At 40.7% G+C, this 13460-nt stretch overlaps 1 protein-coding gene across 3 annotated transcripts in view; it reads right to left on the reverse strand.

Annotated features, from left to right (window-relative positions):
* Positions 1–13043, reverse strand: part of KBTBD12 (kelch repeat and BTB domain containing 12) — a 73593-nt gene extending 60550 nt beyond the window's left edge. For 2 of the 3 annotated variants that reach the window (XM_027581732.2, XM_027581734.1), the window contains exons 1-3: positions 12842–13043; positions 10891–10948; positions 4098–5279 (exon numbers count right to left, since the gene is read on the reverse strand). In XM_027581732.2, the coding sequence (XP_027437533.1) occupies positions 4098–5167 (1070 nt within the window). In that variant the 5' untranslated portion in view covers positions 5168–5279; positions 10891–10948; positions 12842–13043. Of the gene's footprint in view, positions 1–4097; positions 5280–7542; positions 7778–10890; positions 10949–12841 lie in introns of all 3 variants that reach the window. The other variant, XM_027581733.2, reaches the window with a different exon arrangement.
* Between the last annotated feature and the right edge of the window lie 417 nt (positions 13044–13460).

Raw genomic sequence — 13460 nt, forward strand, 5'->3', positions numbered from 1 at the left:
AGGGGGAGAGGGAGAAGCAGGCTTCTTGCAGAGCAGGGAGCCCCATGCGGGGTTTGATCCCAGGGCCCTGGGATCATGACCTGAGCTGAAGGCAGACGCTTAATGACTAAGCCACGCAGGTGTCCCTAGAGGTCTCACTTTAATACTACATTAAAGCAATCAGCTTTCCAGTAGAGAATCTCAAAATATCTCAATTCAGAGATTTCTAATGGGACAAGGTAGAGTATGTAGAATTTTAAGGATTGTTCTTATAGTTCTAACTGGCTTAGAACAGGGTCAGGAACACCTGTAGGTGTCTGCTACATTTAACATCTATTTTAATGCTCTGGGTAGGTATAATTTTAGTAATTTCTTCCATGAAAAAGTATGTCAGTCTGAGAAGAGTTTTGGGAGGTCGGGACACCAGGATATATGGTCTTTAAATACCTCCTAGAGTCCAACACATTAATTGATTGTGTGTGTGTGTGTGTGTGGCATTATGTAGTCACTAAATCTATGATTTTGTGGGTATCCTTTGTCGTGCCTCTTGATAATGGTAAGTCTGTTTTCTCCAATCATGATTTGGGACAAAGAGTCTAAGAAGAACAAAAGTACTTATGGGGACAGTGGGATATGAAATTGGATCTGTCCCAGAAAATCCAGAATATATTCTGGAATTCAAAAGTAAAACAAAACCAGGAAAATATGGAAAATAAGAAAAAAAAAGTTCTGTTTGGAAACAAATGAAGAAATGATAAATGTTCTATACGGAGTACAGTTTTAAAGTATAGAGTACAGTACAGTTTAAAGTACCCTACTTACTTTGTATCAAACATTTGACAGTGAATCGGATTATATGAGTTTTGCCCAACTGAGCAACTCTTACATTCTTCCCTAGAGACAACTCCTTGCTTCAGGCTTGACAGGGAAGTTGGAAGACAATATTCCTTTCCTGTCTGGCTTGTCACAAACTGAAAGCAGAAACTCAACAAATCCAGTCATCGTTGTCTTCTGTGTAATCTGGGTAGGAAACCAGTCCCTAGAATCACAGTTATTTTCATCACTACTTTTAATTGTACTAGATTTTAGAAGAGGAAGGAGGATTAGGTGTCAAGTGTGGGGGATACTGAAGTAAAGCCAGTGGATGAACATATCAACAGAACTAAAAAAATGGGTTTTTGGCTTTCTGAGACATGGTTTAAGAAAACAGGCCAAGAATGAAATACATCCCATGAAGGTTGGGAAGTATGTGTTTGAAGGGCAAGCTTGCTAATCTGATTTTCAACACTTTGAACTGAAAATGGGGAGGGAAAATGCCCAGATAAAACTATAAAACATATTATTAAGAAAAATGGATATGACATAAAAAGGAAATAGTGACAAAAGTGGCTCAGCTTCACAGAGGTTGATAGTGTAAAGACAACACTTACATCCTCAGCTGTGTGTACACCCAAGTATGAGAGAGAGTTAAAGGACACAGGAAGGTATATCTTTTCTGAAAAGAAATGGCCTACTAGGGTACAGGTCTATTTCCTAAGTCAAGAAGAAATATATCTGCATAGAAATCTATGAACTATACAGAGGCAAGTTGAAGAGCATCCAGGCAAAGATAAAAGGGATAAGAACAGAAATAATAGAGTAGGAATGTACCAAAAATGATCATTTCTCACACATATCACAAAACTGGCACTAACATGACCTTCAGGAGTGCTCTAAGATTTTAACTATCTGGGTATCTGCTGGAAGTCTGGCTCATTGAAGCCCAAAGCAATGCTTTTGATAATTTCATTATTTGCCTTGCTGACAATTTCATTATTGAAGGAGGTAAGCAGGGTAACGGATACTTTTACCCTAACTCTGACCACTGTGGAGTAGCTGGTTGGTGATGGGAATGTGGCTGAGTTCAAGACAGATAAGAAGGAAAACACAGAGTATATAGTTAGACATATGTCATCAAAAAGGAAAGTAGGCTTTCAAAAAAGTTAAGAGGAAAGATGCCTGAGGATCATAAGAAAGACACATGGACAGGGCTGGATGTTTATTAAAAATAATGGCAGTCAAGAAATGGGCAGAAGACATGAACAGACATTTCTCCAAAGAAGACATTCAAATGGTCAACAGACTCATGAAAAAATGCTCAACATCGCTCGGCATCAGGGAAATACAAATCAAAATCACAATGAAATACCACCTCACACAGGTCATAATGGCTAAAATTAACAAGTCAGGAAACAACAAATATGGGTGAGGATGCAGAGAGAGGGGAACCCTCTTACACTGTTGGTGGGAATGCAGGCTGGTGCAGCCACTCTGGAAAACAGTATGGAGGTTCCACAAAAAGTTAAAAATAGAGCTACCCTATGACCCAGCAATTGCACTACTAGGTATTTATCCAAAGGATACAAACAGTGATTTGAAGGGCCACCTGTACCCCAATGTTTATAGCAGCAACGTCTACAATAGTCAAAATACGAAAAGAGCCCAATTGTCCATTGACAGATGAATGGATAAAGAAGATGTGGTAGATATATATATACACACACACACACATACACACACACACAATGGAATATTACTGAGCCATCAAAAAATTGAAATCTTACCATTTTCAACAATGTGTATGGAACTAGAGGGTATTATGCTAAGTGAAATAAGTCAATCAGAGAAAGACAATTATCATACGACTTCACTCATAGTGGAATTTAAGAAACAAAACAGAGGATCATAGGGGAAGGGAGAGAAAAATAAAATAGGACATAATCAGAGAGGAAGACAAGCCATAAGAGACTCTTAAGTCTAGGAAACAAACTGAGGGTTGCTGGAGGGGAGGGGGTTTGGGGATGGGGTAATTGGGTGATGGCATTAAGAAGGGCATGTGATGTAATGAGCACTGGATGTTATCTGCACCTGATGAATCATTAAACTCTACCTCTGAAACTAATCATATACTATATGTTAATTAAGTGAATTTAAATACAATAAACAAATAAAAATAATGGCAGAACTGTGGACTGTCTTGATGAGGAAGAAAAAGAGCTATGCATCTATGATGAAAAGAATGGCCCTTGGGATCCGACATCCTGGCTCTGTAGTCTCTACCTGATGATTCTGAAGAAGGCTGTGCTTGCTGCCCAGGGACATGCTCGGCCCCCAAGGGCATAGGGCCAGGTCATTCACCCAGGGCTCTGCAGTCCCTCCCCCATCACTACCAGGGGAGATGAAGGTGAAAAGGGGACAGGTCTATCACTGAAAGCAGATAATGGAACGTTAAAAGATGACAGGAAAATAGTAGACCTCTTACTTCTTTCTTTGTCCCAACTTTGCCGGCAAGAATTCCTTTCTCACTGAAAAGTCTGAACAAACCCTCACAGAGGGAACTGAGAGGGGGAGGATACTGAAGGAGAGCTTTACGCCTAGTGCTTATTCTATGTACATATTTCTTATTTACCCAGTTGGACTGAAGCCCTGAATTGCTTACTCAATACTTGCTGAAGAAACAGTAAATGAATGACTAGTCCTCACACAGGAGACCTAGAGGACAAGGTACTTCTTAGCAGACACTCCTTTCTCCAATGATTCTAGACTTAAAGGATTCTTAGGCCACGAACATTTCATGCTATTGGAGGTTTAGGAAAGATCTACAAATTAAGGATACAGAACGAAAACCGACAGATAATTAGTAATTTTTGGTTGAGAAAAAAAATTATTTACTACTCTGAATTATGAAAAAGTTCAAAGGAATCCATATTAATAAACTTTTCTTCTTGTTAAAAGTTGTCTTAAGCTCTTCAAAACTTGTAACTAAACAATTACATCCTTTCATATGGATCAATAATGAAAGCTAAGCATGAAATTGTACAATGGAATCATAACATATATACATTTAACTTATGGAAATCCAGCTGTATGCTCTGAACAAATAAAAGGAGAAAAAATAATTTTGAAATGTGGGTGATTTCATTATGAATTTTCTATATATGTAAAATATGTAATTACAGGGTAATTTTGACTACACATCTTTGAAGAGATGATCACTCTTTCAGGAGTACTTTCTTCTACCATTGCTAATGTTAGAGCAAGATAATTAAAACCAATTTACAAATTTGCAAGATACAAACCTATAGATTTCAACATTCTTGTTCTTTTGTCTAGAGAGTTTAGAGGCACTTGCTTCTCCGGCCACAATTATGGTGTTGTTTTCCAGGACCACACCAGCACACACAGTTCCCAAGCCCTCTCCATACTTGGGAGACGAGACAAAATAGGTCTTCCGTGAAGCGGGATCATAACAAAAACTTGTGTCCCCATAGTTCCTATGTCTTGACCTGATTCCTGAAGAGTTGTTGCCAATGCAAAGCAAAAGACTAGTAGTCTCCATGCCATAACGAAGATTTAGAGAGTGCTGTTGGGGTGTCTTGATGGCTTTGAATGCATTTTGAATTATGTCAATGCAATCTGCATCACACAGAAGCATTGTGTTCCTTTTCAGGGCTTGTCTTAAAAAAGAAGGATTTATAAGTTCCAATCTGACTTGCTTCAAAAGCTCAACAAGATGCTCTGTACGCAGTTCTTGGTTATGATTTACCCATCTCAGGACTAAGTCCAGAATGCTCTCCTCCCGGGATATGTTAAGGTCATCTGATTTAATAAGTGTCAGAAATTGGTGTGCTTCAATTTCTAGTATTTCTTCATGTAAGCTCACCTCAGCAAAGTGCTGATACAAGTATTTCTTCGATTGATCAGATAAATCTTCAGCTCCAATCTGCTTTGCAAAATAATAGATACCTACACAGTTCGAGGCGTCCATATGGTCCATCATATATTTTTGACACACACTAAAGATTTCTTCCATCTGCATAAAATAGGCAGCCATAGCTACAGTCTGAACATTGGCGTTATCAATCTCTAAAGCCGCATTGTACATGTAATTCAGTATCACGGACACGCTTTCTGCTGTGATGTCATAAAGTATGACTTCCTTCTGAGTACATTCGAGTAGTCCACAGGTGAACATAGCTTTGAAATAAGGACTAAATGCAGCCAGGACTAGCCTGTGGCAAGGAAATTTCTCCCCTTCTGCTATGAGTACGACATCGATCATTTCTGCTAATTCTTTCATGCTCTTAACTTGATTCAGTAAATTCAAACTATGTTGGTATTTTTCTTTTGCCTCAGCCTTGCACTCCATGATACACTTTTCAGTGTTTTTAAGTACGTCTTCTTTAAAGGTAGCTGGATTCTTGTGGGGCTATTTGCATGTCTGATTACTCAAAAAGCTACAGAGATGTGCTGGAACACTCCTGAGGGAAAGAAAAGAATCTGGTTTCCCATAAGAAAACAGTTCTCTGTGATTTAAATATGCAGCATTAGTACTAAAAAGTATTTATAAATAAATGTTATTCACTCCAAATGCAGTAGTTTAAGACAACCACTTTTGTACCTAGAAATAATGTCAGTGATTGCATAAACAGTAAATTATCAACTTCTAACATTAACCTAAGCAGCAGCAGAGATTTTTTTTTTCTAGGAGGGCTGGAAAGTCCTCTCTCCCAAGATGAATGGAGAGAGAAGTGATAAGATAACCCGTTTTGCAACTCCATTTGCAGTTACCAAACACAGCTGCCTGCAGGCCAAGGGGGCAGGGGCATTAGGTAACCTGCCCTCTGAGGACGTGCATCTCTGAAAATGTCATGTGTCCCTGCCAAAAAAAAAACAAAAACAAAAAACTGCACTCAAATGTTATAATGGCCCCAGAACCACACAGGATGGCTGAGAAAAAAAAAAAAAAGTCTATTAAAATTCTGCCCAGACTTTTCCTATGGGGCAAATAATTCAAAACAGTGCTTTGGAAAGCACAGCCAAACGTCTGCTGATCTGAGAATTCACAAGACTTGAAACTTACAGCTAAATCATCCTCAACCTAGAATGTGCACAAAAACCATCCCGTTTCTCTATCCCCACTCCTTGCTCAGCTTCTCTTCATTCCTTACTTCACAGTAGTGGAAATGGACTCACTTCTCCCCTTAAAAAGCCCTGGTCTAATCAGAAGTCTCTTTCAGCTAGTTGTCTGTCTTCACCTTGCCCAGGGGAATGGAAACAGGGTGTTTCAAGGAAGCTAATTAGCTGTTTGGATTTAAAGAAGGAATTCCTAGAGTGAGCAACCTTCACAATGAGGAGCACATCTCTGGGCCCAGTCATCCTGTCTAGTTCTTCCTTGGCTAGAAGTTGCACGCGGTAAGAATGAACCATGGTAAAAAAGTCAGTCCTTGCTCTGCAGTTATAAATAAATCCACTTTCTAGGTAAGAATGAGCCATGGTAAAAAAGTCAGTCCTAGGGAGTTAAGAGAGCATATGAAAGCATAATTTGTCAGCTGCAAAGGTTCTACATTTCTGTAATCCTATCAAGATTAGAAATCGCAGCAAGATTTCTCCGTCTCAATTCTCACTGTGTCTCAATGAGAAATGGCACTTTTTTCAGTGTTGAATTAAAGTTCATTTCAGGAAACAAGTGTTAAGCACGACAGGAATGTTTAAGTATATGATGGCAACTATAAGACCTAAAAAATCACTGTGCTGGAGTGTGTGGAATGATAACAACTAGCCGATCCAAGAATCTGTATACTTGAAATAGGAATAAAAACCCTTCTTGCCAGATTTTCCAGCAGTAATGCCTCAGCTTTATTTCAATAAAAGCTTAAAACTTTCTTTGTGAGGTCCTGCAGATTAAAAGTGAAACTTTGTTTTAGATTTTTACAAAGAGAATCCAGTTATGGGTAATTAAGAGGTCATTATATTTCTGAGCTCTCCTACAACACATTATGAGTAGCCCAAATCATATTATGTGGGCCTCTTTGTACACAAACACATCAGTCAACTTTAAAGATGGCAGCTGTTACTTTGAGCTGAAAACCAGAAAAGTTTCCTTATAAGGAGATAAATACGAACGAGTTTCTCCTATTCCATTTGTACTGATACCTAAGAATCACTTAGATGATATCGATACCAGTGCTAGAAAGCCAAGAGCAGTTTCCAGATAGGATCACTAGATCGAGTACGAGGCAGGCCGTTCAGAAAGTGCCTCAAGTTCCCAGAGTGTTGACCTTGTTGCTGCTAGGAAGAAATGAGATGCTGGGGGCTCAGATGTTGTGGCTGTAACCCTAGGATTTTGTGTGTGTATGTGTGTATATATGTGTATATATATATATATATATATATATATTTTTTTTTTTTTAAAGATATATTTATTTGAGAGAGAGAGAGAGAGAGAGAGAGCGCGCGTGCACCAGCAGGGGGAGGGGCAGAGGGAGAGGGAGAGGCAGGCTTCCCGCGGAGCAGGGAGCCCGATGCGGGGCTCAATCCCAGGACCCTAGGGTCATGACCTGAGCCAAAGGCAGACACTTAACCGACTGAGCCACCCAGGCACCTCAGGATTTTGTATCTTTAATGCAGGAACCAAACCACCCTTGTTGAACTTTGTGGCATAAGGCTATCTTAATAAAAACACAAGCAGCATTAGTTTGAAAGAGAAGTATGTGTTCCTTTTCTTTATAAATATAGTAGTACCTTATAAACACTGTGGACAATGTTGGGTTTCCCCCAGAATCCAACCTGCCTTCTGTTGGAGTGGATGGTGTAGGACCACTGTGACTGGTTCAGGGACGGGTGTGAGACCAGAGATGGGCTTAATCAGAGTGAAGCTCAGGTTTCTGGTTAGTGGCTGGCGGCATCCATGTGTTCTGCAGATGAGAGGTCTGGAACTGCAACAGCCATGTCCCCATAAGTCAGCATGAGGACACAGCTAATACAGGGAAGAAGGCAGAGAATCCAGAGTAATGGATTTGAAACATGCTTTATATCTGTATTTTTCAGGCGTCAGTGACAAACTATTTCCTTTATTGTTTAAGCTAGTTTGAATTGGGATTGCTGTAACTGACACTCAAGAGTCCTTACTGGTATAAGTGACATATGCAAAAAGGTTGAGAAAAGGTTGCCTAAGGTAATTACATTAATATATATTTTGTAAAATTCCACTTTTGTTATATTCTTATGTTTTCTATTAGTATGCTGTCAAGTAAAAGAACCATAGAAGCTTCTAGTTATCTTCATTTTTTTTAAAGATTTTATTTATTTATTTGAGAGCGAGAGAAAGAGAGAGACGGGGAAGAGCAGAGAGGGAGGGAAGAGGAGGGGGAAAGAATCTCAGGCAGACTCTGCACTGAGCGCAGAGCTAATACGGGGCTCGATCTCACAACCCCGAGATCATGACCTGAGCTGAAACCAAGAGTCAGATGCTTAACCAGCTGAGCCACCCAGGCACCCCTTCATTTCTTCTTGAAGGCAATATACACTAAGTCACTCTTCTAAGTTTACCTCTTCTCATTAAATGGCCACAACATTTTACAGGTGCAGGAACTGAGTTTTGAACACAGTTCTATCTGACTCCAAAGTCTATACTCTTAACCATTCACTCTCGTGCAAGTGTGGGCAATGGAGGGCCGGAGAGTAAATATTTCAGGCTCTGTAGGCTCTAGGGTCTCTGTCCTAACAACTCAACTCTGCTGTTGTAATGCAAAAGCAGGCATAAACAATACATAAACAAATGAGCATGGCTGTGTGCCAATGAACTGTTTTAGGGCTATTGAAACTTGAATTTCATATATTTTCATGTGTCATGAAACAGTATTCTTTTGATTTTTAAAAGCTATTTAGAATGATAAAATCCATTCTTAGCTTGTGGGCTATACAAAAACAGGCCGCAGGTCAACAACTCTTGCTCTACTGTTATAAATAAATCCACTTTCTAGATCCTGAGGAGGACAATATCTCATCTGGGTGCCCAACCTCCACTTCTCTGCTTAAGCCCAGTTGAAGAGTTTTGATTCAAAAAGATCATCTGGTTGTCCCCAAGATTCCCAAATATAAATCAATTTCTTGAATAAATTTGGATGCAGCCTGTCTGCCCCAGATATTGGCTTTAACAACAACAAACACTTTTAAAACAGAAATAATCGTTCCCAACAATCTGAAGAAGGATTTATAAATTTTTTATTTTTATTTTATTTTATTTTTTTAAAGATTTTATTTATTTATTTGAGAGAGAGAGAGAGAGAGAATGAGAGATAGAGAGCACGAGAGGGAAGAGGGTCAGAGGGAGAAGCAGACTCCCTGCTGAGTAGGGAGCCCGACGCGGGACTCGATCCCGGGACTCCAGGATCATGACCTGAGCCCAAGGCAGTCGCTTAACCAACTGAGCCACCCAGGGGCGTATATATTTATTAAGTATTCCCTTCTTTTACTTGCCTTTTATACACCTCCTGAAAGCTACTCGAAATTTCTATGGATTTATGGACCAAATGAATCTACTGATGGAAATCCTGAAAAATATCCAGGCAGTTAAAAGACATTCTAACACACTTCAAAGACATTCTCAGCAATGTGTCCTGTTCCTGTAAGGTGCAGAGAAGATACTAGCATTGCAGATGGGGGCTTTGAGAGAGTCCTGGGTTTGAATCTCAGTTTAGCCACTTACTTGCTATAATCCTAAAATGACTTAACCTTTCTAAACCTTGGTTTGTTCATCTGTAAAATGGGGAGGATGTATATAAAAGTAGTTAGGTCAGTTCTTGACATCCAAGTGCTCCATAAATGGAAATTATTATTTTACAGTGTAGCAGAATGCAGCTCAGAGGCTAGAAACACGGGCTTTGGCTGGATTGCCGAGGCCTGGGTTTGAATCCTTGCTCTACTATCTAGTAACATGAGCAAGTTTCTTAGCCTCGTTCAGTATCCTCACTTGAGATTAGCTTTGAGAATTATTTAAGAATAGTTGGGAGAATTAAATAAGGCCGTGCGTGTACAATACATCATTTGCCTGGTAAAATCTGCTTGGTACAGCTGAAGCGGGATATACCTGTATAAATAATTTTCTAATAATAACAATGTTTGGGTCCAGATACAAACTGCTTGTGGGTACAGACAGCTCATAAATAAAAGAGAGCTGACAGCAACTTTTTCTTATACTGAGGGCAGAGAGGGCATTCTCCTCTCATCAGCAAAACAAAATTGTATAAATGTTCTCATGATATCAATGGGAAGTTATTCTCTGCTCCAATTTATAGAAGACTGAACTGGTGCATTCATATTAATAGTACCCATAATAATAGAGAAAAAATGAGTAGCAAAGATAAATACAAATCACAAGAATAAAGCCTAATTACTCTGCAAATCCAAAATGCAGTTATACCCATGTCCAGTATATTTAGTTTTGAGAGATGGACTGCTACAAATTCTAATGTGGCATAAAAATGTTAATTTAAGCTGCCAAGGATTTACTTTTATAATGTTTGATATTATTCTTTGAAGTTGCTACTTTTTCTACATAACGAATGATACATGAGCTTGCTTCCATGTTTTGCTGAAGTCAAAACTAGTTTAAATTCATAGTAGCACTGTTTGAAATAGCAAAAATGTGGAAATAACCTAAGTATTGATTAACATGAGAACAGATAAACTGGAGGATATTCACTCAAGAGAATACTGCACAGCATAAACAAAAAATGAACTAGAGCTACATGTATCAACATGAATTTCACAAACATCATAATCTGTGCAAAAGACTGCAGAAGAATAGATGCTACAAACCATTGATCTCATGTTTAAAATATGCAAAATAATTATGTTCTAATAGAGTAAATATAGACAATATATTCTGACAAAATAAATAAATGTGCTTTCTCTCTCTGCCAAATAAAATAAAATCTTAAAAAAAGTTTAAAAAATTATATATTCTTTAAGGATACATACAACTCTGGTGGAATATAAAGAAATGAAGGGTAATTATAAAAAACATCAAATTAGGGTTGCCTTGAGGAAGTATGGAAGGAGGGGATACAATTGGAGAACTGCACTTACCGTAGTGAGCACTGCACAATGTCTGAAATTGTCCAATTACTGTGTTGTACACCTGAAACTGATACGACATTATATGTCACATATACTCCAATAATAAAGATAAAAAAATGTATCCTGAGCCTATTGTCACCAGCACCACCCCTCATTCAAACATTACCAGGCCCTTCACAGTCTGGCATCCCCCCGCCTTTTCTACCTCATCTCCTAGCTTTCCTTCCTTATACTTCAGTCTTTTAGTAGTACCGAACCACTAACAATTCTAATGCGTGTTACCTTTACACATGGTGCTCTGTCGGGAATATCCTTCTCCCCCTTCCACCTGAAGAAATACAAGTGGTTCTTCCAAATTCAGCTAGACATCACTTCCCCTGTGAAGCCTTCTCTGCTTTTCCTTGCCTGTACCTTGAACATAGTTGCATCTGCCTGCCTCCCCTTTCAATAATGAGCACATTGAGCGTAGGGGGCTCATGTTTTAGTCATTTCCATACTCTTAACATCTGTCTGTGATGATGTCTGCTACATTAGGGCTGCTCAATAAGGTCTGTGCAACTAAATGTTTTGCTTTGTCCTAAATTACAATTTCATGATAACCTTTTTTCTTCTTGTTTTATGCATGTTAATAAACCATTATCTTGAAGATTCTTTTCTACATTTAAAAGTTGTGCTTGACTCTTTAAGTTGCTCATGTTTTGTCCGAGTCAAGCAAATCACCCAGAATCCTTAACTTGATTTCCCTGATGCACTGAGACACCCACTTCTCACTTCACTTCTACTTTCAAAATTAATTCCCAGTTACCACGTGCTCTCAGGGATTCGGCCCCAATTTTTAGAGAACTGAAGCCAGAGATCACAAATTGGCTGCTCACACTTTTTTTTTGCAAAGTAGTTGTTAACGTGCAACTGTAACACTGTAACATCTACTGAAAAAAATGAAAGGTTTGGCAACATTGGAGCCTTCATTCCCATGGTGACAACAGTGTATTCGACCTGAGTAGACAGTTGCCACCTCTCAGATGGCACATCTTATCTACTTTCCCCAGCCCCCATTATCCTGAGTGTCAGTCCTCATTTATAATTCTCACGCTGTTGCTTTTCTCCCCCCACCCTTTTAGTTACCCTCCAGCCACTTCTTTGTGACCTCTGGTTTTCACCATTCCATCCCCACACCTTATTTTGCTTCAGTATCACAAACTTGCACAGGCACTGGTAGGAAATGGCTACCTTAAATGCACTTTGAGTCTCCCACTAGTATGGAAAAACACCTGATTCACTTAATAGCAATAATCCATCCCATACTCTAGGTGTTTAATAACGGCCAGGCCTGTAAGTGATAAAGCTAAAAAGACAAGTTTTCTGCTTGCTTTCCTTTGAGGAGTTCACACTGTTTTGCATTCTCAGAGCACTTTATACTTTTCAAAGTGCTTTAATATGCATTATGCAGTAGCTCATTAGTTCCTCTTAAGAATCACGTGTGTGGGGGGGAAATGCAGAGTAATTATATTCCTGGCTTTAAAGTTAAGAGAGTTGCCTGGGGATACTTTTGATGCTTATTGAAGCTTTTTAAAGTGCCAGGCACTATTCAAGGTCCTAGGCAGACAGCCAGGAAGGGAAAGACAGAAGAGTCCCTCCCTTTATGGAGCTTATAGTCTAGTGAGGGAGGCAAACGTTAACGTAGATAATGCTAGGACGGTGACTACTGCCACATTAAAGAGGGAAGAGACTCCTGGCTGAGCAAAACTGGTCTCGAGAAGGAAGCGGCTGGCTGGGCTGAGCTGTGAAGGTAGGAGCCGGCCCCATGACGACGGGAGGGAAGCGCAGTGGGTCCCACAAGTGCCAAGGGCCGGGAGGCTGCCCCCAACTCCGGCCCTCGACCTTTCTCCATTGGCCTGGCCCTAGAGCTAAGACAAGGCCCTCTACAGGGGCCCGCGTTTCCTCTGTCACCGTTACTTACAAGCTGCTGACCCCCGGCTTGAGGCACGGCCCCACTGGCTCCGCAGAGGCCGCAGGGATGGCGCCGCAACCTGGCCTTGTGGCCGCGCGGATCGGGCCAGTCTGGCCGGGGCGGGGCAGCTAGCGGGCTTGACCAGCGGGCACTGCCCAATATGGGCCTGTGCAGGCCTGACGATATAAATAGACCGCGCTGGGAGCGCAGGGGACCGAGGGCCCGCGCCCTGCGGAGGGGGCGGGAGGGCGCTGGCAGCTCCTCTGAAGTGACAGGTGCTCGCCCTCCGCTCCCCGGGAGCCCGGGATCGGGCCGCTTTGCGCCTGCGCTAGTCGTCCAAGCGGCTCTGCGAAGGCAATCCGCAATCTGCGGGCCCGCGGGCCGCTCTGCGCCTGCGCTAGTCTTCCCGCGCGGGCCCGCGTGCCAGGGCGGCGGAAGATCTGCCCGCAGTGGGCGAGGACATAGTTTTAAAGAGCATCTGGAAATCAGATTTCTATAAATGACACATCTATCCGCTTAATCTTTTTTAAAAAATGCAAACGACCAAAACCCACTATGTGTGGGCTCACTGAATGTGGCCAGGGAATAGGGTTGCCAGATGAAATGCTAGTTAAATATAAATTTCTGA

The sequence above is a fragment of the Zalophus californianus genome, chromosome 1 (assembly GCF_009762305.2).
Source record: "Zalophus californianus isolate mZalCal1 chromosome 1, mZalCal1.pri.v2, whole genome shotgun sequence".
NCBI lineage: Eukaryota > Metazoa > Chordata > Mammalia > Carnivora > Otariidae > Zalophus > Zalophus californianus.